Source organism: Zingiber officinale, chromosome 9B (genome assembly GCF_018446385.1).
Source record: "Zingiber officinale cultivar Zhangliang chromosome 9B, Zo_v1.1, whole genome shotgun sequence".
Classification (NCBI taxonomy): Eukaryota; Viridiplantae; Streptophyta; class Magnoliopsida; order Zingiberales; family Zingiberaceae; genus Zingiber; species Zingiber officinale.
In genome coordinates, this window is record NC_056003.1 from 4369445 (window position 1) to 4396277 (window position 26833).

At 37.2% G+C, this 26833-nt stretch overlaps 3 protein-coding genes and 1 long non-coding RNA gene across 4 annotated transcripts; all 4 read right to left on the bottom strand.

Annotated features, from left to right (window-relative positions):
• Nucleotides 1-329: 329 nt before the first annotated feature.
• On the bottom strand, nt 330-7051 carry LOC122023897. Its single transcript, XM_042582316.1, has 5 exons — nt 6537-7051; nt 6086-6164; nt 3678-4535; nt 2471-2728; nt 330-1096 (listed from the first exon to the last, which is right to left on the bottom strand). Exons 1-5 carry the CDS (start codon nt 6961-6963, stop codon nt 937-939), a joined length of 1782 nt encoding a protein of 593 aa, XP_042438250.1. The 5' UTR covers nt 6964-7051; the 3' UTR covers nt 330-936.
• Nucleotides 7052-7362: 311 nt separating this feature from the next.
• LOC122024229 (bZIP transcription factor 11-like) lies at nt 7363-8720 on the bottom strand. The gene has a single exon (XM_042582794.1). The coding sequence runs from the start codon at nt 8124-8126 to the stop codon at nt 7614-7616; it is 513 nt and encodes a 170-aa protein (XP_042438728.1). The 5' UTR covers nt 8127-8720; the 3' UTR covers nt 7363-7613.
• Nucleotides 8721-11427: 2707 nt separating this feature from the next.
• LOC122025170 (iron-sulfur assembly protein IscA-like 1, mitochondrial) lies at nt 11428-13764 on the bottom strand. Its single transcript, XM_042583943.1, has 3 exons — nt 13567-13764; nt 11849-11967; nt 11428-11557 (listed from the first exon to the last, which is right to left on the bottom strand). Exons 1-3 carry the CDS (start codon nt 13762-13764, stop codon nt 11428-11430), a joined length of 447 nt encoding a protein of 148 aa, XP_042439877.1.
• Nucleotides 13765-25372: 11608 nt separating this feature from the next.
• LOC122022313 lies at nt 25373-26617 on the bottom strand. The gene is made up of 4 exons (XR_006122934.1): nt 26423-26617; nt 26238-26346; nt 26078-26135; nt 25373-25433 (listed from the first exon to the last, which is right to left on the bottom strand). It is a non-coding gene; the product is annotated as an uncharacterized LOC122022313 (long non-coding RNA).
• Nucleotides 26618-26833: the final 216 nt, after the last annotated feature.

Sequence of the window (26833 nt, forward strand, 5' to 3'; positions counted from 1 at the left end):
AAGAAGTGGTATTGCACCAAGAGCAAAATATATATATAATACGAAATAAAGGGTTTGTGAGTGAGTGAGCGAGTGGGGTGCACTTTAAGCTTTGGGATTGCTTCAACTCGACGACTACAAGACAATAGTGGAGAATAAAGGCAGATACCACCATGCCTAAAGTTATGATGTACTCACTTGAATATTAATTCTTTATAGTACTTTTGACTGTTTGATTATATGTTTTTTATTTGTTTAGAAAACAAAGAAATAAAATTAAAATTAAAGAATTTGATGATCACATGCTAACTTAATAGCTGACAAAATCTATCTTTTATAAAATATATACGAGACGGGTGTCACAATGAAGGTAAAAAAACTCAAACATTTGAACGTCACCACGTCTAGAAAAATGTTCGAGCACCATACAGATCCATGTAGGAGCATATAAAGGATGGAAATTCCTAATTAGATATCTATCTGGGGAAAAAAACCCAGAATGCAAGAGAAGCGTGAAATTAGTGCATGATTGAGTTCATAAAGCAACCCAATTACATTCGGCTTTATAAATTTTACGTATCAATTGCATGGATTCTGTAGCACTTTTTTTCATGGTGCATGATCAGCATCGGGCCCGAGACCATGTAGCCATTTTTGTCCAAACAGCTGACAAAGCATTCAACTTCAGGTGTGGTATTGATAAAACAGCCGCATAGAGAATCTGAAAACTATGACACGCTTCAGAACAAAACTAGTGAGCGCACCGACGTCCTTTACTCTAGAACCTCTTGAAACCATATGAACATCTCCACGAGTTCCTGAAACATACTCATAAAACCAGCTCCAGCTATTAAAACAAAAGCAATTCTTGGAGAATTGACGATCTTATTATTGACGTGATCCTGACTCCAAAGGAATTAAGCTCCAATCTGATGGATAAGATTAAATTGACACTAGTTATCTTTCCAGTGATGACAAGGACATCCCTTGTAAGGAAGAACAAGATGGCGGCAACTTGTAGAAAGCTGATTTTAGGTAAACTGTCAATTCTTCTATTAGGTGGGTCAACATATAAACCTCCTCAGCATGATTTCTAGTTGACCAGTCCTCAATAATCCTGCAAGTGTTAGCATATGAATGTTTTTTAGGAAAAATAAATTATGATCATATGAGTACAGAATCATAGTGCTTATAATCATGCATTATTTAAAATCATATAGGGGCAGTTCTAGATCCATTTTGAAATAGATAGTGTCATCTCAAAATGTAAAGCACTTTCTTGCAGTGTTTTTGAAATTCTACATGAATCATCAGCATCCAATAAGTGATATTGGTTTAATTACTCAGGATCTAGGTAAAAGGAGAAACTAGATTGGCTTTAATCCCAACATGACTTTTTTTGTTCTATTTCTTTTTCTCAAGTTTGCTTTTGTTTGTCCAATACAATAATTACAAGTTGTAAAGGTAGCATGTATTTAACATTCCTTTTCACGTTGTCTCCAACGATATAATGTACAATTATGGTGTAACAATTTGGGTCATAAAGGGTTGATCGTCTAATGATCCATAACTAAACAATTAAACGTGTCAGTTCATCTATGACTCAGATGCTCTATCTAAGCTATAAATATATAATATAAAGTTATGAATACATCTTATTATTCCATATAGTTCAAAGGACCATGTTTTTAATCTATCTGTAATAATTCAAAATCATATATTCTCTCTTCTTTTTTTTGAGTTTACTAAATGGGTCATTTTGTACCAACCATTTATGACTCATCTATATAATTTAAATAATGAGGTAAAGTAAACGATTTATAAATGGGCTACATACAAGTCAATAAAATCTAACCTGTTTTGCCCGTATATGACATGAGTTGGGTATGAGTTTGCATTAAATGTGTTACAGGTTAATGAGACATTCCCCATTTATGACCCCACCAACTCAAATTACCAACCATATATTGATATCTTATGCTAATTCATTACTTTAGCTACCAGACAAAGTAGGAAGGTGCAAGTGTACCTCCACAATGTTCTAACTTCTAACATGCGAACTTGTTAAGTTAGAGAGGCCCTGATAATGGCCAACATTAACGCACCGCTCGTAAGAGTGAATGCCAGCCAATGATTCATTCAACTTAAACGCACAAGTGCTACCATTAAACCCTACACCCTAACTGATATGGAAAAATACAAACAAAAAACAAAATTACCAATTTATATAAGACAAACAAGTTGTGCCACACGAATAGGGAAAATATAGTATAGCCAAAATACGTCTTTAGTATAATCAATCTTTTAATGCAATAAAAATATCATGTATTCATCCACCTTGTGCGCATAGATAATGAAAGATGCTACAACAACAACAAAGCTTTATCCTATTAGGTAAAATCTATTATATGGATCTTCTTATGTCATTAGGCCCATTGTTGAAGAAAGTTAAGGGGTCATAAATAATCGAAATAGAAGAGACTATTATTACCTTGCACTTGCTTTTGAATCAATGTTGCAATCAGAAAATAATACTTTCAGAAAACGTTGCAAATCTGCAGAAGGGAGTGGTCCCCTGCCGACATTTTCCATGCAATAGCCACTAGAACTCCAAGATTTTGAACTTAAGAAAACCAGAAGTAGCATTGGAGTCCCTGAATTCATGTCCCTAACAATTATCCGGTATGAAAGTTCATCTTCTGCACTTTCTAGTAGCAAATTGGCAAAAACTCTCTGCAAAGTGTGATTTCTAAAAAAAGTATGCATTCAGCTGTTAAGAACATAGTTTGAGTGGGTAAAACAAAATAGCGGAAACTGTAAATCAATCAGATCAAATAACAAACTGCGAATGACATACTGCAACAAAAGCTTACATTGTACATCATAAAGCACAAAAATAAGAAGAACCCAGTATTTACTAATTACCAGAAAAGTACAATACTTAGTGCACAATTGATTTGCATAAAAACAAGAACAATCGCCAGATACTATTATGTGAATCTGAATCAGTTGAAAGTAGTGGCACTCTCAATCTAACACTATCCATAGTACTATCAACACAAAAAAGGTCACACAACCAAAATACAAAAAGAGAGGACAAAAAGATTACATATGTACCAAAAGACAAAATAAGCATAGAATTCACAGATAGATGCCAAAATTAAGCAATATCTTAATACACAAGAAAATTGAGTAAATATTGAATACTTTTTGCTAAAATCCAAAAAGGTTGAAGGATTGATCTTAGTATTATCAAACAGTACAAGTTGAGTAACCTTTGTTTCTAAACACTACCTTCAGCTAAATTGCATACAGTTGCTCAGTTTGTACTTGGTAACTTGAAAACATAAAGAATAAAGCTATACATACAGTCTTAGCTATTTAATTTTATATGTAAATGTTATTGATGGGGCGGTACATCAATTGTTAATAGTCTCTCCTTTCCATAGACAAGAAATGTGCAACCTACAGAAACTTTAAAATATCTACTTGGCCAAATCTTACAGATAAATCCAGAGGAAAGAAACCACTAAAATATATAGTAAATTTGAAAAGACATAAATGATCATGACTTTACTAATGAGAAGAATCTAAAATATTATCATTCAATAACATCAGTAAACAATAATGGCATGTTTTAACCTTCAATAATTCTGACTAGTTACTATGCCTAGATAATCATTGACAAAAAGGATCACCTGAATATGTCACCAGTTCTGCCAATTGAAGCACAGGTAGAAATGCAAAACTTGAATAGTCGAATTCCACCATCTAGTGGAACATTTGCACTTCTAGAAGAAGGATAGCACCCCATAAGAGATGAGCAATTTTTGCATAAAACATTAACCCATTTAACATCATGTGAAAAATTGGATGTTGGAACTATAAAGCCACCTCCAAGAGACTTATTATGCGGCCATTTCTGACTGCTAGGCATGGCTGATGGACCAAGCATAGATCCTCCAGAAGTATGATTTAACACATTGCACATTTTATCATCACAGTTGTGGCAATGACCATCTGAAGATATGGTGTTAGGCAGATCTAAAAAATGTTTCTCTGATTTTCCACAGCAATAATCTGAATTAAGATTCAGGAAATTTGCATCTTCAGAACTTAGCATCTCATCAATGATAAGCTTTGGGAAAGACACATGATCAGTGTCCCCTTGAACAGGTGTTACTTTTGCTAAATCAATACATGCTCCTCCCATTTTACATGAAGAAAAATCCAATGCCTCTGCAGCAACATCTTCAGCAAACTGACAATAACTACTCCCATTTGCAGAATCAATTCTGACACCATTAGATGCTTGCTCATTATTTTGGTGATCAGGATATCCAGTTAGGAGATCCTGAATTGTATAACCCTCTAGATCATCCTGGCATAAAATTATTGAAGCACTATCAAGTAGGCATGTACCAGCAGAGCAGTCATATCTGTTGACATATTGAGAGACAATTTTCTCACTTGCACCGCCAAATGAACAGCAGCAATTTCCAAACCAATTGTCTGCCACCTCTTGCCAATTCACCGACGGCATTTCCACAAATTGTCTGCAAACCAATATAGTATACACAAGATAAAAAGGCAGATTAGAGATTGTGAAGATAGGGGCAGCAACCACTTCAGTAGGAAGATTATTTTCCAAAAAGACAAAGAAAATAACAAATAAACAACAAGTTCAAGATGGAGACACATACAGTGGCATCCATATCTAAATCCAAAGTCATTTAGTTCTTGTATATTTGCATTGACCTGCATAGTGACATTAACATGAAAATAAACATTTTTCTTTTTTTTTTGTTTTTGTTTTTAGTGTATACTTATTTACACATAAGACAAGCACATTAGAAAACAATAAAGTGGAACTCTTCATGCATGATATGGAAAGAAAGCAAACAAGGCAAAAACCAGAAAATCATACCTAAGTTGATCAATAAAGTTTCTGCAAGGAAAAAAAATCTTGAAGAGGAACCATTGTCCCAGTTCTGAACAGTAATCTAGTGTGGCCATTCACAAGACTAACAATAATTTCACCCCTTCCATCTATGCCATTATTTATCCAAGTTCTCCATTCTTAAGATCTCCATTCCTAAGATCTCCTCTTCCATCTATCCCTTTATAATTTAAACTCCAAATATTCAAAGTAAAAAAATATGACTGCATGAATTCATCTATCAAATTTTCACTTTGGTTATAGAAATTACCAAGGTTCAAAAGCAACAAGCTTTCTTAGACCCAAAAAAGGAAAGCAGCTTCCACACACTAAATTAAACTCTCCCACCAATATTGTGTCCATCTGCAAGACTGACCTGAGACCCATCTATGAAAAAGCACACAGACTAGCATAAAGAGCATAGACACTGTTATGCAACAGGTGCATATAATAATGATAAACGTGATCATCATATAATTTCAGATTGCTGTTGATTAGTGGCTTCTGTTCTTCTTAGTTGAGCCTTTCCTCTTGGAGCAAGGACCTAAGCTTATCTCTCAAGATCTTGTCATAAAAAATCTAAAGAAATATCACTGGCTATATGCCTGTGGTCATATATCTATGATGCTTGTCTGATACCAATCATAAGTGAATATTTAATTTACATTACAGTAATACAGATAATTGCTTACAAGAACCAAAGGTTTCAAAACCAACAGGAATAAAATTGGATACAGAAAGGATATAAGACCTATTGTCACTATTAATAGAAGCTAATTTCTTTGTTGATGGTTCATTATGATGAAACTTGCCTAACTTCAAGAAAAACAGAAGAACATAGTGTAGGACAACAACATCACAAAAGACTTCAAAGTCAGAACTGCAAAGTGGTGAAATATCAGAAAATGTTTCCTCAGATATCTCAAAATACAGATAATATCCTATATGAGTCTTTGCAAAAAAGGAGGATGGATAATTCACATGGTAACAATAATAAAAGAAAAGTAGCACACTGGTTGTGCATCTATGACATCAGGGAAACAATATGGCAACAAAGCATGTCCAACTTGAGTGCTTTATAAAGAACTAAATGCATCATACTCTTTGTTTATAATGTGAGACAAAGTAAGACGGTACGTTCAATTAAAATGGGATGCCCATGCTTACCTCAGGTGTTGTTTCGTTAGCTTAGTTGAGCATGACTTGCAAAAGAAATCCACAGCGCCAGCGGAAAGGTTCTTTATATCTGAATGTTGTTCCGTAAAAAAAAAATGATAGACAAGATAAGAAAATAAGGGGCAGGAGATTCATGATAAAGGAACTGTGATTTTTTTTAAGTAGGTCAAATAACCTCTCCAAACAAGTAATTGTCGACTTGGCCTTGGTTGCTAAATGTTAGTGTCTTTCATGTCTCTTTTAATGTTCCCAAATCTACACTCTTCTAATCAGGAATGGAATTGATCATTATATTCATACATTTTGCATAAATACACTATGATGATGCAAATGGAGCATAGGGTGAGTTGATTTACCACTTAACTTCACGTTTTAATAACTAATATATTGTTACAAAATTTATTACAATTGAAAATAGAGTTTTAAATATAAGCATGCTAACCGGAATCCAAGGACAGCGGAAGCGACCTATTGGAGACCCCGCCGGCACCGCTCGCAGTATCCCAAGAACCGGGATCGAGGACCCCAAGTAAATCCGAAACGGCGGGATTATCCAACGGGAGGACCAACGCCAGCTTAATCTCGACATGGTCGCTTGTGGCCCTGCAATCCACTCGGCAGCTCGGGTCGATTAACACTCTAGGAACAGGAACCCTGAGTGCTACGTCGTTCTCGCCTCCATCCTCGACCCAGGAGACGAGGATAACGAACTGGTCGAGGCGGAGGGATGCAGCGAGGTTTCGGCAACGCGCCGAGGGGTCAACATCCGGGTGGAAGAGGTAGAGGCGGAGGGTGGGGATGTAAGAGAGCGTTTCCCAGGTGAAGCTCCACCGCCGCTGGCTAGGGTTTTCCGATGGGACTGAAGCCATCCGCGCTCGCTTCCAGCACGATGGCACCACACGCAGTCGGCGGCGCGGAGAAGGGGGCGGCGCATGTGCTTTTGGTCCAGCGTGGCCCAGTAGCCCAAAACCCGTTAGACGCTATATAAAGTAAAGCCCAACCCATCTGTAGGCGAGATTTCACTTCCTCCGTTTACTTTAATTTTTTTTTTTTTTAAATGCCGAGCCTTCGGTTCAATTAATCAGGAGATGAATCTTGACATAACACTCACTATCACTAAGAAATCCGAACTCTCGTTGCTAGCGAGTTACCACCGCACCTCGGTGAAAATTTTCATTTCTAGATTAATATGGAGAAAATAAATAAATAATTATTAGTCATTAGTACTAAAATATGGAAGAAGATATGCGTACCAACTCGATCCCATGATTTAATATAATAATATCTCATGTCTTAATTACTGTAGACATTGAATGAAACATTTTGTTTGGTAACATTGAATGAATGAATCATTTGATTCATCATCATCCTTGCACAAAAGGAACAAAATCAAAGCTGATTAAGGCATTAATACAAGCTATTAATTATCGGAATATTAAATAGAGGACAATGCAGACTAGAAACATGACACACCGACCGAATCACCAGGCCCAACAACGCTAAATGGGCCGTGATCTGATTATACTTTTCCCTGCCCGTCTTCTTCCCGGCGTTGATTAAAAACGTACCCCAAGACGTCCGCCGAAGCCGCCCTGGCCGCCGCCGCCGCCGCGTCGGCGTTCATCGAGCTCCACTGCCCCATGCATTCCTCGTCAGCGCCGCATCCGGCGAAGGCGCATCGGCGGAGGATGTTGTTCAGCGCCTGCAGCGTCAAGTCGAGCTCCGCCACCTGGGCTCTCAGCACGGCGTTCTCTGCCTCGGCCGCCGCGCAATGCCGTTCGGCGAGGGCCAGCGCCGTCATCATCCGGCAGTTTTCCTCCCTCAGCCGGCTCGCCTCAGCCGTCAGATCGCCGAGGTGCTTCTGTTTCCTCATCCTGGACCGCCGTGCTGACTCCCGGTTCGACAGCATCCGCCTCTGCTTTCGCCGGTTCATCAGGTCCTCCTCCGACTGGGTGTTCAAGCGCCGGCTCGTACCGGAAGAAGTGCCGCAGGGAGACGCCATGAAAGCTCGCTTTTCGTTTTTGCTTATCATTTTACTTTTTAATCAATATTACCCGAACACAGAAGTAGACTAAACAACACGTACGATATTTATCAAGAGACGCTATATATCTATTTAGGCGATCAATCGGTCAACGAGTTCATGAGAAAACGTAGAACCAGTAAAGGAAGACGACGGAGAAGGACTGAACCAAATGCGTTCTTCGCCGGAGAGTCGAATTGATCATAAACCCGGAGAGCAGGATCTCACTTAGGATAGGCGACATCTATCAGGAACGCTAACAGGAACCCGTGCTGCATGTATGTGACGATCTAAGAAAAACGGCAGACAAAAACTGAAAAAAGATGAGATTTTGGCAGGAAAAACAGCAACTAGGGACTCAGAACCAGCCCCAAAATCACAGCTTTGATTCACCGAAAGAATCAGAGAGGGAAAAAAATCGAAGCGGACGACGATCACAGAACCGAATTAGGGAGCGGATGGAAGAAGCAGGAAGAGGCGTTGGGCGTCGAAGGGACTGGGACTTATACAAGAGCAACTGGAGAGGGCGGAGCTTTGTTTACTTGAGAGAGAGAGCGAAAGAGAGCGAGAGGGCAGAGGTTACAGGGAGAGACGTGATGAGGCATGTGGGGTGGAAATGGGATGGTGAGGAAGAAAACAATGCCAGCTGGCCAGCACAACGCTGACCAATTAAATTCACCTGCTAATTCCAATTTTGTCGATCACCATAATTTCTCATTTATTTTACCATTTTTTTCAGACAAAATTAAAAGATCTTCCGACCGGAAATCTTAACTGAGAAAATATATTGTAAATAAATCTAAATTTACAATCAGTTAATAAATTAAACTGACCAAATATACTATGAAGATAAACAATAAATCATTCTTATAAAAAATTAATTAATTCCGTCGATTATTAAACAATCGAGTTAGAACCGATTTTTTTTTTTTTAAAAAAAATAAATATAGGTCCTCTTACAATATAATTGTTTCCATTTAATTAATTTAATTGATTTTAAAATTTATAGTCAATCGAACAAATTAAAAAAATAAAATAACTGAATTTTGGAATAAACTAAGACCAAACTTAATTTTTTTAGCCCTGGTAATTGTAATAACTGCCTTCTTAATTTTTCACATATATTTACATATAAAATTTTAATTTCGATAAATTAATGGATAAGTCAATCCTCGGATGATCTAGATGGGGCCAGCGCACAAGGCCCACATCGTCAATTTTTTATTTTTATATTATTAATTTTATTAATTTTTATATGAATCATTTTTTACATCAAATCTTTTAAAGTCTAACATACCCCTCGGACATAACAGGACGTATGATATTTTTGACGTAATAATCAGAAATTAATTTTCAGAGATTAAAAAATTTATCTCACTATACATATTATAATATGTGTATATTTATATATACTTTTTTCACATCTACAGGATTGATATAAAAAAAATTATTAATATAACGGATCTAAAATCTAGCACTAGCCTGACAGCTAATCTAAAAATACTATATTGATACATCATCTAGTGTGAACGGTTCTTAATTTAGGTTAACGATCCATGAAAAAGTTTCTTAAAATTGAATCAGTACCTAAGCAACATACATACTGACAATTAAATAAATACTATTGAATTTGCATCAAATTTTAAATTCTAAGGAGAGAAAAAAACAAATAGAGAATACTTTCAAACTCCCACGTGAGCAAACGACACTGACAGGACAATTTAATCGAATTTGAACACTATTGAGAGATGCTGCGGAACAAGTCTGTCACGATTTCAAAATAACTTTAAAAAAATAAATTAATATTAGTAAATCCACGTGAATTGTTAATGTTGCGTACTGATTTATTAATTAAATAGCACAAAATTTAATAGATTGAAGACCAACCGATGGAACTGCAACGAGCATGAGCAGAGGCTTTCATGTGACTTGAAGGCTTTAAATAATCTCATGTTCTAAAAGGTGTGTGTGGACAAGTTAAATTAAACAAACTGCTTATGTTTGATAATCACTTCCACCTCCATTAATCACTTACTTTCTCCCAAAATAACTACGTCCCCTCCCAACTATTTGTTCGATCATATAGCACGTTCATATGTATATACAAATATATGTAACACACTAGTGTCCATCGAACTTTTGGTCGTGGACAATGATGTATCATCTGCCATTGTATAAGTTTATGCATGATTTGGACTTCCAAGGCAATAAAATGGAATCCTTTTGTGCCTTTGCGCTTTCCACCGTCCTTGGAATTCTTTTCTTTTATATCTAATTATAATGGTGGAAAATTAAGAGCCCATCCTTCTTTATTTACATCATTAAAAGAGCATTTTTATTAAAAAAAAATAATAATATCAAAATAATACTTTATGAGTAATTTGATTCCTAATTTTTTTTTCATAACTTCATTTGTGGGATGGACGTGACCTGTTTGAGGTAATGCCACAGACAGAGATCCCAACGCGACGCCAACTGCGCTGCACCGCCCACTGTATTTTTGGTTCGCTATTAATGATTTTGGAGAAATGCTAAAAGAAAGTTTCTATTTGTATTTTTGCAACTTGTTGAGCAATTTTCATTGTAGGAAGAATATTTTATCTTAAGTATTATTTAGATAATACTCGAGATAAAATAATATTTCGCTAAATCTGGAATAAAATAATATTTTAAAATTATTAATAAATATGTATTATTTTAATGTGCAAAAGAGAGTAAAAATAATGTTTATACTTCCATATTAGTCCTCAATATCATTTTTTTTAATTTCAAAACTTCTGGTTAATCTAGTTCTCTTCTCCCTCTTGTTGTCAATCATGGAAAAACAAACCAAACAGTAGAAAATAATACTAGAAGATTCATATACGACCAGTGGTAATAAACCAAAAGTTCATGTACAAACAATGGCGGAGCCAGCCCGGGTGATTCATCCGGGCTGCGGGCTATGCCGACACGGACACCCGGGCTGATTTCTACTATTGTTCAAATTTTTTTCATTTTTCTACAGTAAATCTAAGCTTTTTTTTCTTTTTCTCCCGCCTTGGACCCCGGGCTGTAGCCCGGGTATCCCATCACTTGGCTCCGCCCGTGTGTACAAACATAACAAAATCAATATGTTATTGTTTGCTTATATACATCACCACCTCCTGGGATCACTGAAATGTAAGGAATCTAACGACTAAACTATCTTAGGTCTCGAATAAACGCTTGCGTTAGGCAAATTTCATCAACTACTTGCCCTCACTAAAACGGCATTAGGTTCAATTAGAGAATTAAGTACAGCATCGAGACTGCAAAACCAGACTCTCCGTTAAGATGCCACAGAAGAATTGTGTTGTGGACTGGCTGGTTTAGCATTTGGAGTGCTGCTTCTTGTCATAAAGGATTCCCCGCACCCAAATTGCCCTTTCGAGTTGGGATTGATAAATATGAATTCTAACCTGGAGTAAAAGATATCACATATTTAAGGGGTGTTTGATTGATGGGTTTGGGAATGAGGAAATGGAATAATAGTAAAAGATAGTGTTTGGATTGTGGGTTTGGGAATGATTATTAGATTTATGGGAATCAACCAAACCCATATAACTTGATAGGTTTCATTTCCATTCCTATTCTCATTCCACCCTACTATCAAACTCATACCCATAGTCATTCCCATCATTTAACCAAACGCCCCCTTAGTATCTGTAGACGAAAAATGCCGCGAGTGCAGTGTATGCACTAAAGCTTACTTCAGTGCGTCATCAACATAATCCATCTTTGTTCCAATTACATGCATAAGAGCTTTAGGATCAACCAGTATTTTGACACCCTTGTCCTCAACCAGTTCATCAAATTTAGCCTTTTTCATCTGCAGAGCACCAAATTTCACATCAAGCTTATAGCAAACATCAAAACAGCACCAGATTGTGTGACAGAGTATGATATCAATATCAAGTCTGAATATTAACGTCAGACATACAATACAAGATGCCGCAATAACAGTCTGAAACTAAAGCTAAGGTATAATGGCTAGAGATAAATAATAGCAACCAAATAATCAACTTTGCCAAATGTTTTGTGGAAGGTAATCACTCTACCTCGTAATGGGATATTAAATAGCGATTATATTTTGTTTTGCAAACTCAATTCGAGTTTCACAAAGTAAATGTTCACTGATTAACATCATTAAAAGTAGAATCCCTTGAAAATTCAGACTTTTGATTTCCTATTTTGTTCCATCAAACCTAGGGATAAATAGCTAATCAACAGCAGGAGAGTTTCCAAAAATGTATGCTTCCAGTACTTGTCTATGAACTGGACTCAATCATGAATCAGTAGACTAAATATTGCTACTCAAGCATTCTTTTAAAAATTTAAATGCACATATAACATGGCTACTTAATAGATATGACTATTATGGGAAAATGGATGTTGGGGCAACATTGTGTCAGAATATACAGATTGGTTTCCATTCTATAGTTCAAGCTCTAGAAAATGAACAGATCAATGGAAATTAACATTGTGTAAGAGCATGACGACATGCTTTCTGTGTGTAAATTTTTCTTCTACCAAGATTACAGTGAGACTGTTGTGCAATTAGCACTTAATCTCTGATCACAATATGAGGTACCTCTTATAGCAAAAAAAAAAATGAAAATGAAAATATACCATACTTGAAAACATGATTGTTGCTAGAAAAAAGCAGCCAGACATTCCCAAACTGATACTTATATTCGTTGTCCAACTGAGATTGTCATGTTGTCATAATAGACAGTGAAGAAGCCTATAATTGCTCAGTGTGCCAGTTGCATTGATGGTGGGGTTTTTTTAATACTAAACTGTCTTTTACCACCTTTCTAAGCAATTATGCATAGATTTAGATAACATGGGCCATATCAGAAAAGATAAAATGCATAATTAGGTTATTGAACCAGGTGATTAGGCATGAATTTCTGACATAGATGAATATCAAGTGAATAGCTTCACAACAAACATAGTTTAATCTCATAACAAAATGGAGCCAAATTGCCACCGTTATCCTAAGTGATTAGGCATCAGGATATATGTTCCACACTGTGATAGATCAATTCAGCTGTATAACAAAAAAAAAACTGAGTTGAGCTGATAAACAGTTGAATTGACGTTCCAAAATAAACAGATTTTTTTACCACCATGTCACCATTCTAAAAAGATAGATCCGCTACCTTAGCGGCCCCCCTAGCACCATGTCACCATTCTAACACAAATGGACCATGGACCAGCAAGACAAATCAAAGAAAAGGAAGCAATAGGAACTCTAGAGCATGTATAAGAAAACTAGGAAGGATTGACAATAACAGCCACCTCTGGCAAACAAAAATAAATAAATAGTAAGAAAAAACCCTGCCAAAAAAATCAGTAGCTACCAAATTCAAAGAGAAAATAGCATTTCTATGACAAGAGGCAGTAGATAAAGAAGACGACAGGCACTTTTACCAGTATAGTTAAGGGTGTAGGATAGACCATTGCAGCCACGCGGCTTGACACCAAGCCTGAGGTAAGGCCGCTTCCGGAGGTTTAGCAAGTAACGTATCCTCTCAGCGGCAGCATCGGTCATTGACAGAACCTGCTTACGAGCTGCAGGTCCGACCTTCTCCGCCACCGCCTTCATAGCAGAAGACGCCATCCTTAGTCGGACACCGAAAAACCACCAAAAAGATAAATTCCTCAGTTTTATTCTTTACCATTCTCCGCCATTAAGCATGATCGATTCATCAAACATCACGTGTGTTGAATTTTGAATTAAATTCAAATCATTTTTTGGTAGTGTTTTTAGTCTCACATTGCTTAAGTGGAGAAGTTTGGAAGGGTTTATATAGGAAGCCCTTCCATGCTTGCTTAGCAATGATAAGGGGACCTACATGCATGCGTGGGCCAAGCCCAAATTGAGTGGATTGGGGGGTTCGAGCCGGAAATCCATAAACCGAGCGTCACGGATGCGATTAACTCGCGCAGAGGGGTGCAAATCCCCAGCCCGTGGGCCTTGCGCTCACGGGCGGCCCGGTAGCAGATGCCTCTATTCTTCCTTCTTCTCCCTTCTCTGTGCGATACATTCTGCACAGCACCTCCTTTGTTTTTCTTTTCGAGTCTTTCTGCGCTTTTTGTTGTGTCCTGAGGTTTGGTCTTTCGATGATCTGAGGTTGGGTCCGAGTGTCGCGTCCGTTTTGGAGTGCACCTACGGACAAGACGAGCGGTTGTCGGATCTTGGAGGAATTTTGCCGGGGAGCCTTTGCACCGTGAGACGGCAATAAATTCTCTAAGGACAGTCGGCGTGCCGACGCTTCAACCGGATAACTATATTCTAAATCTGACTACTTTTATTTATCTGCCTATTGTATGTTATTTTTATGTCAATATAATACTGCTGTTTATATTACTTTAAATATATTACCAACAACGTGTTCATGTCTGACCAAAATTAAGCAAATGCTAAGTAGAACAAGTGCCGGCCTTACCCAAAGAAATCCAATATTTCCCCCAATCACGCAATTTACCTCGATAGCGGCAAGTAACAAAGGTTCTACAATATTTTAACCTAACAAACAGATCAGAGAATGATCGAGTAGAAACAAGCGCGAAAACTGAAGATTCAGTGGAAGAACTTAACTAATACAGGCGGAGATAAGCTTTAGGATGACAAGAGCAAACATATAAATGGATTATCATGCCACGATCTCAATAGAAGCTTGCCCCTTTCTTCTTCTTTTCCCCGTGTTTCGAGTACTCTAACTGCTATGACAGTCCAGATTCTGGACCGTTTTTTGGGTCCAAGGGTTGATCCCTTGATATGGATTGGTGGGGATGAATGGTCCCCACCTATTTTATGAATGGGGATCATTCATTTCATCAATCCATGTCAAGGGACCATCCCCTGGACCGCAAAAAACAGTCTAGAGGATCTGCCCTCCTGCTATGGGAGCGGAAAAGGGCAGCGATCCTCTAGTCCAGGATCCCTGGATCATCCCTAACCTCAGCGGAAAAGCTGTATCATGTACTATAATCAGCACGGATCCTCTAGTCCGTAATTTACGGATCAGAGGATGGTCCACTGTATGAGGATTATTGATTTGGATGGAGCTCACCTTTAAATTGGTAGGGTCCATCCAAATCAAGGGTCTACAATAGTGGACTATACCTTGGTCCGCAAATTACGGACCAAAGGATCTATCCTCGTACTCTAATGTGTCTCTCGTGTACTGTCAATCAAAACAAATAAAAAACAGATCTTCAAATATATAATATAGAAGTATGACATAGTAATAAAATAAAGTATAATAAACATAAATTATATATATGAAATACATATAGATGTGCATCAAACAATATCTATAAATATATATAATCTATCAGTCCGGATTAATGGTCCCTTGATGTGGATTGATGGGGATAAATGGTCTTCATCTATTTTATGAATGGGGACCATTCATTTCACCAATCCATATTAAGGGGTCATCCCTTAGACGATAAAACACGATCCAGAAGATCTGGACTCTATAATCTATACACATTACTGTATTTCATAACTACACTGTGAGGCTTCATAATCAGTAGCACATCTTAGAATTGACTTATTTCTTACTTATCTTGCTCGATCTCACGTTGTGCCGTACTTATATTTGTTATCAGTAGCACATCTTCTTCTTTCTTCCTCTCTTGGTGAAGACCCTAAGACACAGACCATAATCATTAATAGAATGCATTAAACACTAAAACAATCCAATACGAATGAAGGTAGAAAGAAGAGAGAGAATAAGCACACCGTATACATCACTGACAAAAAATCGTCAGCAGATTGTGAAATCGTAATATCAACGATAATAAAAAATAATTATATATATTGATGAATGATAATATTAATGGAAAAAAAAATTAATTGGAGAATATGATTTTTTTGATTTAATTAAAAGAGATTCAAAGAAGAAGAAGAAGAGATGAAATTGATATTCAGATTCAGACTTCACTCTTTAAAATTTTCTGACTTATATAAATGAATTAATGAAGAAATAGTTTTTAAGAAATAAAGTTTTGGAGAGGAAAAATTACGATTTACATTCTTTATTTTTCCTTTCTTTTCTATTTATTAAAACAATCCAATAAAATATTTGTTTATTAAAATAATCTAATTATATATAATATATATTATGTATCTATATCAAATTTGGTGTCCCAAAAAATCGGGAGTCCTAAACCGTCGCCCCCCAGTGAAATATCTTAAGGCCGAACCTGCTGATTCAATACTCTACACTTTGACAATTCAGCCACATGAGACAGCTCAACCATATAAGGTAGCTCTGTCATACAAAGGAGCTCAACCAGCTTAGGCAACTCGGGCAACCATACCAAACAATTCAATCTTCCCTACTTAACAGTTTTGAAATTATGTATTCAAACCCTCTGTAAATTTAAATTGTTTTTATGATTTCATATTCCTTATATCTTCGATAAATATCTCCAATAATTAACATCCTACTAAATAATTAAATCCTTATTTCTGTATATGGCTAAACTAGAGATTCTGCCAGCTCCCTGTTTCCAATATTTATTTTTATCCTTTTTTGTTTTAAAAAAGAGTCCGGTGAGATTTGCATTGTCACGTATAAAGAATTGACTATATATATCTAATTTTCCAAGTAGATGATCAGAGAACTAGCAAAGCACTGAAGGGATTGAGAAATCGCAGTGTATCATGGCCTTAATGGCACAGAAACGTACCTTTGTTGTCTTCAAGATCATCATCATCATGGTTTCACTTCCATCAACAGCATTGGGAGGTAGGTACAACTTCAATCCATTATTTCATGACTGTCTTTACTTAAAGATCTTCATTCTTCTTATATACACAGGGAGGGAAAGCAAGAACTTTGTCGAGTATGCAGCTCCTTCAGCAACCATGTCCAAGGTAATGAAAATGACGTTTTGTTCCTTTGCTTATATTAATTTTATAGCAGACTTTCTTGTTTTCATAACAAAGATATAAAAAAAACAACAAAGATATTATTAGTTTTTTTGGGTTAATTAGGAATTAGCTTCTAATTTAACTTCTGTTCATCAAAAGCAGGAATATTATGCAGCATCTGAGAATAGAGCTGATGAAACAGATGGCAGTCATGCTGTTCGTTGGAGGATGCTGATGAAGGTGGACACACAGGATTATGGAAGTGACAATCCAACTCCAACTCATCCGGAGCCTCCTTCTGGGCGTATCCCTCACGGCCCCCATAATGGAAGTGACGATCCAACTCCATTAGAAAGTGACGATCCAACTCCAACTCTTCCGGAGCCTCCTTCTGGGCGTATCCCTCACGGCCCCCTTAATGGAAGTGACGATTCAACTCCATTAGAAAGTGACAATCCAACTCCAATTCTTCCGGAGCTTCTTTCCGGGCGTATCCCTCATGGTCCCCCTAATGGAAGTGACGATGCAACTCCATTAGGAAGTGACGATCCAACTCCAACCCTTCCGAAGCCTCCTTCCGGGCGTATCCCTCACGGTCCCGAGGTGACGATCCAACTCCATTAGGAAGTATGATGTAAAATAAAGCACTCAAATATTAATTAAATAATAAGATTATTTGAGAAATACTTTTATTGAACTTTTTAGTAATTTTCGAAGAATTAATTGGAGCTCGTATGATGTAAATTAGGAAGATCAATTATTGGATTATGGGAGGAAATGTTTAATTTCTCTAAAAAAAAAAAAAAAGACAGTCCGGTGCATAAATCTCTCACTATACGCATGCATCTCACTATGCGAGGTCCCAGGTTAGTAGTAGGAAGGAATCACGATTTGGAGGTTGCTCAGACTGAGGATGTGGTGGACTGCAGGAGCAATAATGGGAATGGTTGCAGCCAACCACCCGAGCGGAAGTGATATTTTCATCTAATACTTTGTTCACTTCCTCTTCAAGCTTCCTTTTTACGGAGAAGTTTGTCTCCAGATCATGTTACCGTGATAGAATATTCAAGTTGTCATCCAGATATCCATAATTTGAATCCCAAGTACGATATATTTATAGGATTTTTTTCCTCCAAATGAGAGGCATAATCAAAAGATATTGGACTTCTGGATTGACCGTCGTGTGTGCTTCCTAATTTACCCTAATAATCGATGAGAAATTTTTATGGTCCCAAGTCGATTATCCTAAAAATAATCAATTAAATTAATTGGGATTATCATTTTTATTTTTTTTACTGAGAATTTCAAAATTTTCTCTTAGTCGGAAAGAGAACAAATAGCAAATATGATTGTTTCTTTATTGAAAAAGTTTCGTTACTTCAATCGGATTATTGGTTCAGTTTCTTCAATTTTTATGAAAAAATTCAATGATTCAATTGTATCGAAAAAATTTCAGTCCATTCAATTCGGATTTATTCGGTTCAATTTTCAACTAAATGCTGAGCACTATTTATAAGATCTTAATTTGAAAACTATATAGCTCTAAATTCTTATAATAATTTTGTGAAGAATTTATAAATACAAATTTGAGCCTTCAAATCTTTTCTAAAAAGAAGATGTCTGTCCGCAAAGACAGATTGGTTATTGTTTCAGAAGGTGTGATCTTATAAAACTATTTCATCAACCACACAAATAAATTTTATTAATCGCTAAAATATCTGATTAATGTACCATAGATTTATCATGTAATTAATATGAATTCACGTAGCTCCTTCTCTACCTTCTATATTCAATTTTTCAAGCTGATAAATTATAAAAGTGACTTAACCATCAAAATAAATTGGGACATGCTCATGATTACCCATCTAAACGGCCAAAGTTCTTTAAGTTTATCAACTTATTGGACATAAATTTTCACAATACACCATAATTGAGAATCAAGCTAGATTCCTAATTAACCGTCGAAAGACCTCCTTCTCTACCCTTTGTGAATATTTAATTTGTCGATTTATTACAGTGGAATAAAGGATCAATTTTCGATAAATATAAATCCTAAAAAAAAAAATCTCTCCCGCTCCCTAGCTAACTTGGCGGTCGACTCTAAGCTGACTCCGTGATTTATCTCTTTTCATATAAACTAAAAAAAATGTAGAACCGCCACATCAGCGGCCCCCCTAGAGCCGGTCCCACGGATATGGAGGGAGGTAAATGCAGGTACACAGGTGGAAAGTGCATGGCGGAGACGTTAACCCTAGGCAGTGACACCCCGGGGATCGACCCCTGGACCTTTCAGCCACAGAACCATGCACTCCTCATCTGTGCTACGCCCTGGGGACTCTTTTCATATAAACTAAGGATAGACTGTTGGTGCAGCGGAGGCCGGCAAGAGGGGGTGAATTGTCTGAAAAAAAAAATTATACCCTCCTCGTGCTTTCAACTCAAAAATGCAATAGCAATAATAAAATAACTGAAATAAAGAAGCAGAAATAAAACAGAGACTCAACAGTTAACATGGTTACAACCAAGAAGTTTGTTAATTCAGGGCAATGAAAAACGCACTAGAAAAAGTCTCCTTTACTGAAGGCGGAGAAGCCAGCTCAGAACTATTGCTAGAAATGAATACAGAGTTGATTGAATAATTGATGAATAATTCCTAGCTCCAGAGACCTTTATATAGTCTCTGGAAATTCTATCTCGGATGTTCAATGCGCCTCCAATAGAGGTCCAAGGCGCCTCCATCGAGTGGGCGGAAAAAACTTTATCCGAAAGCTCAACGGTCACTTTGGCCAGGTCTGAGGTGCCTCCAACAAGCATTGAAGGCACCTTCAAGATGAAGGCGCCTTCAAGCTTTGATAAAGGCGCCTTGAGCTTGAATTCCAGCTCACTTCTTCCTTCGCTTTGACTTCTGAGGCTCCGTTCTTTTGGGTGATTCCGGCCAACCGAAATAGGGTTCACTCGAAACCAATTTCCGGTCTTCTCCTCGAGCAGCCTTCCTCCACGACTTAACGTCCCTCGAACGCCGTGCATATTCTTCTCGTCCACCGGTGTACTCTTCCACAGCTCTCTCATCCTTCGGACGCACCGAGCCTGTCAGCTCCCTTCCCGTGTCATCCTTCTCGCTAGCTGCGTCTTCCGATCGACTTCCTGCGCTCCTAAACTCCTGCACACTCAGACACAGGGATCAAACACAAAGCAGGACCTAACCAACTTGGTGGATCACATCAAAACAACCACGGGGTCCAACACAGACTGTAAAGTGAGTATAATTACCTTTTTGTTGGATATAATTATCAGTAGGCTTATCTGTAAGTTGCATATGTAAATACGATCTGAACCCTTTAAAGTGATCTAACTTCTGTTTAGTGGGTTTCGAGTTATTAGATGTCTGTTAAATATGTAGAACCCTTTAGTCCAATCTGTTATCATCTATAGGTTGATAACAAATTGGTTAATTACCTATATAAGCGGAGGTCCCTAAGGGTTTAGGATATCATCTTGACCTAGTTTCTTGTTCCCTATTGACAATAAGCTTTTCGGCGTTGTCATCTCATAAGCCCCTTAAAAAATCTTCCTCGTTTGCTTCCGCTTATTTTTCCTCGGGATCTTCTAAACAACGCTAAAAGATAAAGACATGACTCTTCTCTTTGTCATTATGTTTATGTTTTTATTTTCTTATCTCATATTCTCGATGAAACTAAGATTCATGCTCATATGTTCTTATCTTTTCTTTATTTGAGTTCTTATTTCGTTTCTAGAATTCATGAAGTTAGTAGAAAGCACATGTTCTATCAATTGGTATCAGAGCTATAAATTTTTGTTTTGTCTAGATTAAGTTTTCTAGTATAATATAATTTTTTATCATCAAAAATCATGTAAAAGAAAATTATAATAGACTTGTTTTTTGAATTTTTCGTGTTTCTATGAAAAATACGAAGAACGGCGAAAATTGTCGTTGTTTAACCTAATTTTAGGTAAAATTATAATTATTCAATCGATTATTTTGATCGAACAATTATTACTGAGTCTAAATTTTAAATAGAAACGATTGAAATTCAATCGATTGACTATTTTAAATTCATGACTATGTCAACTATCAATCGATTAGATTTATTTTTAATCGATTGAAATTATTTTTTTTCAATTAACTTTTGTTAATCGATTTTGGGGATTGGGGGTTGCTGTTTCATGCATGAAACAATAACTTTTCGTTAAACAGATGAATTAATAGAACAAAAACGGTTTCAACGTCGAAACAATAGTTCGCTAAAAAAAACAAACAAACATTGTTTCAATGAAATAATGTTGTCACTGTTTTAATATGAACCGTGCTTGTTTTTTTCCCTCAATATTGTTTCACATTGAAATATTAAACTTTTTTTTAAAATCAGATTTAATGCGTTAAAAAAAATAAAATACATTAAATAAATTTTAATACAATCATTAAGAGATTAAATAGTATTAAATAACATTATTTAATTATAAAACTTAAAGAAAACTTTAGTTTTTTTTTAAAAAAAATCTATATATAATCACGTAGTCGTATATAGTAGGCAATTGACTAGGATAATTGATTATTGACCTAATTTTATATTGTTAAGGTTGATTAAGTAATTTCTATTTAAATTAACTTCCTATAATTTTCTTGGGTCTATCTATATAACATGCTACTAAGTTAACTAATGTGTCGACCTAAAAGAAAATACCTTAGGTTGGTTTAGTGTATTTTATGTTAGTAGACATATATCTATGCTAAAAGTAATCGACCCAAAGGAAGGTTACTTTTATGCTAAATATATGCACAAGGTAAAGTACAACTATGGAACAAAATATTATTTTGTTCAGAACATGCATAAATTATGTCGACGCAAAGGAAGACATTATATGGTTGATTAAGGTTGTTATAAGCTATGAACCAAAATATAACTCATATAAAGTATCATATTATACGCATCATGGGTCGGCCCAAAGGAAAGTACATTGTGTGGCCAATTAAAGTTTGAGTTATATTAGAGAGTATAACTAAAAAATAATGTGTCGGCCCAAAGGAAAGCATATTATGTTATACTTGGTATCTCATAAATAGCTCATTTATGTGTATTTAAAATTTTATTTTATTTTATTTGCATAATTTTATGTTGCTTATATGTTCTTGGCTTTAGTTAAATTGTAAGCTTAAATAAATTTCTCTCTTTAATTTCAGTACAATCTGTAACTGATACAACTCTGGATCAGCTCCAAGCCAATGAGACAGGACTGCAAGTCGAGATGTACGTCCCGAACCATGAGGAGCATGAAGGGGACTTGCACGTGGCAGCTGAGTTGATAATGAAAGCAGAGGTCAAGCAAGTTCAACATGTTGTACAAGCATTGCCATCTCGTATCTTCAAAGGGCAGGAGTTACAGTCGATGTCATGCAGAATGATCAACTTCATACAAGTTGACCCTAAAATGGGCCAATTAGCTGCGGAAGAATGGAATATCATGATGCAACATGTTCCTAGCCAAATACTATACTAGAATAGTGGGAAAACACACCATTCTGGTTGGAATTGGTGTGTCATTTAATGCCACCTATATTTTGGACGAATTCCCAAGTTGGAGGACAGCTAGAGGGAGTGTGCATAAAGACTTGCATTCAACATCTTCTCTTTCCATGCATTGGAAACTACCATTTGTTGGAAAGGGAGTGTGCATGAAGACTTGCATTCATTATCTTCTCTTTCCATTCCTTGGAAACTATCATTTTCAGTTCTATATAATGTCTTGAGTAGATATGAAAGGGGGTAGCAAACATTATATCTTGAGAGAGTTTTTCTCTTTGTTGTTCTTCAGCAACTTTGCAAGGATTACGGGTGAGCACTTGTAATTCTCAACACTCTTATAATATTGGTTCTTGGTTCTATTATAACCATTGGGTCAATATTCTCCATTTTCTCATAATATTGGTTCTTGATCCTCTATAATCAATGGGTCAATATTCCATCCATTCAAAAACCTCCTTTGGACGATCCCGAAACTGAGTTCCAAATCTTATTGTTGCTGGGTCTCGCGACATTGTTCGTCGAGGCTCGCATCATCTTTGGTATTAGAGCTAAGTTCCAAATCAGGTTTATCTATCTATTGTAGTGTTTATATTTTTATTATCACAATCAGTCCATACTCATCTTGTTATTTCATCTACTCTAGTTTGTTTCAGTAAAAAAAAAAAGGAGAAAAAAAAGAAGAAGAACAAAAGGAAGAACAGAAAAGAAAAACACACACAAAAAAAAAAGAGGAGCAGAAAAGAAAAGGAAGAACAAAGATCGTTCAATTTGTTTTGATTGCATCTCGTACATCTATGGCTGCATTGATTCTGTTTCCATTTGCACTTGTTTCTTCTCAACTCCGTTTATCATCTCCATTGTGCTACTTTGATCTAATTTACTTTATCTTATCATCAGTTGTCACGCCCCCAAAGGAGTCCCTGCCAGACAAAAATCCGACAGCATCTCCCCTGTACCGATGACAATATGAAGCATCATTACAAACAAAATACACATCAGCCACATGCGGCTGGAATATTTATATACACAACCACGCAGTTATAACAACAGCCCACACGGCTGGAATGAAACAATCACAACCACGCAGTTATATATAAACATCTCACACGGCTGTACAAAACAAACCAACACAGCGGAAAAACGAAAACGGAAAACCCACACAACACCAATAAATACAATGCCTGCCGGCACGGCTTAAACACAAATACAACACCAAAACCATAGGATAGCCACATGGCTATACACAAATACAATGCCAAAAATAAGAAAAGAATATACGAAAGAAAGCAATCACGATCTTCGGATGTGACGTAGGACCCGGCAGACAGGATACTCCGAGCGACACCAACCATCTACAGGCTACCTGAAAACATAAATGTATACATGCGGTGGTGAGTATAGGTAACTCAGCGGGTAATAGAGAAGATAGTGCATGGTCCATAAAATAACATGGAGATCACAAGTATACAGTCTCAATAGGGAATAAGAACATGATCATACTATCATAATCAATGCATCTGAACATACCTGACATAAACTGTACAAACCACAACTAACATAATGACAGATACATACCCAATCTGGAATCGACACATGGTACAATGATCAGTAAACTCACCGGATCTGCAACAGACATACCCGTGACACCTGTGCAATATAAATACGACTGCAAATACATGTAAAATAAATGACATGTATGCAGCATGACAACCATATGCAACAATCATATCGCAAACAAATGCAACAACGACAATCACATGCAACTAGTATCTACTAGGCATGTATGCAAATATAACCCCCAGATGCACCGTGCATCATATGCAAAAGTGCATGCATGCTCCATGGTCACCCCCGCCACCTCTCCGAACACCACGACCCCTGTATGGCCGAGAGGCTTGGGTCTGTGACGACTGTACTACCCTCCAGCCCACTATATAGTGGTCGAGGCGGACAGTCCGCTAGTAGCTATCTAACTACATAGCATCAAGGTCCCTGACTGCTCACAACGCCGGATCTCACTAAACCTCGTGACCGGGTGGCACGACAGGACTAGCAGCAACTGCTCCAACTACCACTACCCATGAGTGGCCGAGTGTGCGGTGCTAAACCAAACCAACTGATGACTCTCTCACCACAAGGGAGACAATGGTCATCAGATGCAATGAATGATGAACATGATATATATATATAATCATCATCCATGCAACAACCCCAAACCTCATAAATACCTCCAACATGAGTATAATCGTCATGATATCTCCACGTATCCCACCAAACATATGTACCCGCTACACATGTATAATCAACCAAAAATCTCCAATAATCCCACCAGACACATGTACACAAGAATATAAGTACAATCAACATGTATCCTCCAATAAAAAAACACAACGGACATGTGTATATACTCCAAACATACAATCAACACAACTCCTCCAAAAGTACATGACAAATACGTATGTACACACCACATGTAAATGCAAGGTCAACAAGATGACTCCTATAACACATCGCCACTTATGTACAGTCAACATCATATACCCAATCAGCATGGTAATACCAACAACCCGACAATCCCTACAAGACATACTCTACACGTGTAATCACAACAGAGTAGATATCAAGAGCGGAGACTGTATATGAATTAAATAGATCATCACAAGGGTCAAGCATAAGTATCATGCAGGAAAAGCAGCAACCGATCATGATATAAGATAAAGCAGCCTAATTCATCCAATAATATCCATGCACTAAGTACAAGAAAATCTATATAGAGGCCAAGGAAGAAATACCCGCCTTAATACGTAGCTCGTGTCCGAAAATCCCACGTTGAGACGCTCGTCCCGAATCCAAGTCCTGCGATCACATAATATATATTTAGCTAATTACATAGATAGCAATTAGCTAAATAAACTCCCCAAACTAATTAGGGAAAACCCCAATCGAAGTAACTTATCTAATTCCTTAATTCAACTCCTTCTAGATCCAAACATAATCCACAATCTATTAATCAATCCGAAACTCACTAATCCAAACTCATCATAAATCCACAACAACCTAACATCATCATCTGCAAATAACCTAACCACCACATCTAATAATCCAACCAACAATCAATCCAATAATCCAAAGAATGATCACATAACAATCTATATCAAACAAATCACCATATCCACAAATTTCAACCCAATACAACCTCTAATCACTCCAACACATACCAATAACGATCATGTGTCCATTTACATAAATCATTTACTAAATAACCATCATAAATCAACTTATCACAACCAAATTCCAAATTCTAAACATTTAATCCATTGTATCATCTCTACTAAACATCATGAATCAATCCTACCCAATTAATCCAATCCACATCACCGTACTCATAAATCTAAGCGAAACAAAACCCCACAACTCATAGAAAACCTAATTTAGCATCATACTAATAGAATATCCACTAGAAAAGCAATTCCAGTAGAAGAGCACTAGAAAGCACTGACCTTGAACCATGGCAGCAACTCCAGTAGCTCAGCAACCCTACAACTCCCTGCTGAGAAGCTACAAAGAATTCATAGAACCAATTCTTTCAAGAACCCATTTATAAATCCAATCATATAGCAAAGGGTTTACTGAAACCCTAATTCACAGCACTATACTCACCTTCATAGCTCTCCACCTCTTCACCCCAAGCCCCTAGCAGCCGCAAGAATGAAGGAGATGAAGTTCTACTCAAGGAAGATCCATCACTAGGTTTATCCGAAGCATCCTCCTAGACCAGAACAGAGAGAGCACCATAAACGCAGAAAAAATCCTTGAATTCATAGAATCTCTCGACCAAGCCTTACCTCAATCAATCCCTACAGCTGGTGTCGTGCGATCCACTTCCACTGATGATGATCCAGTTCACCCCCAGCAAGTAGATCGAAGAGGAGAGCAAAAGAAGCTCGATCGGCTGGAAAAGACACGAATCAACCTCTCCCCGCCATGCCCTAGCTCCGCCGAGTCATTGCCTCGTGTGCCAGCACAGCCAAAGAGGAGATCGCTGCGTCGGAGATGGTCGGACCATCAAGATCGGGTGACGCTTTCCCCCTGGTGACGCGACGAAGCCGAGATCGCTGGGGAAGCCGTTGGCGTCGAGTTGTCCGCGGGCGAGAGAGGAAGAGGAGAAACACTCCATGCATCGAGAGGGAGAAGGAGGAAGAAAGGAGACTCGGCCGGCGTTGGGCTGAGATGCGTCAACGCGATCGGAATGCCCA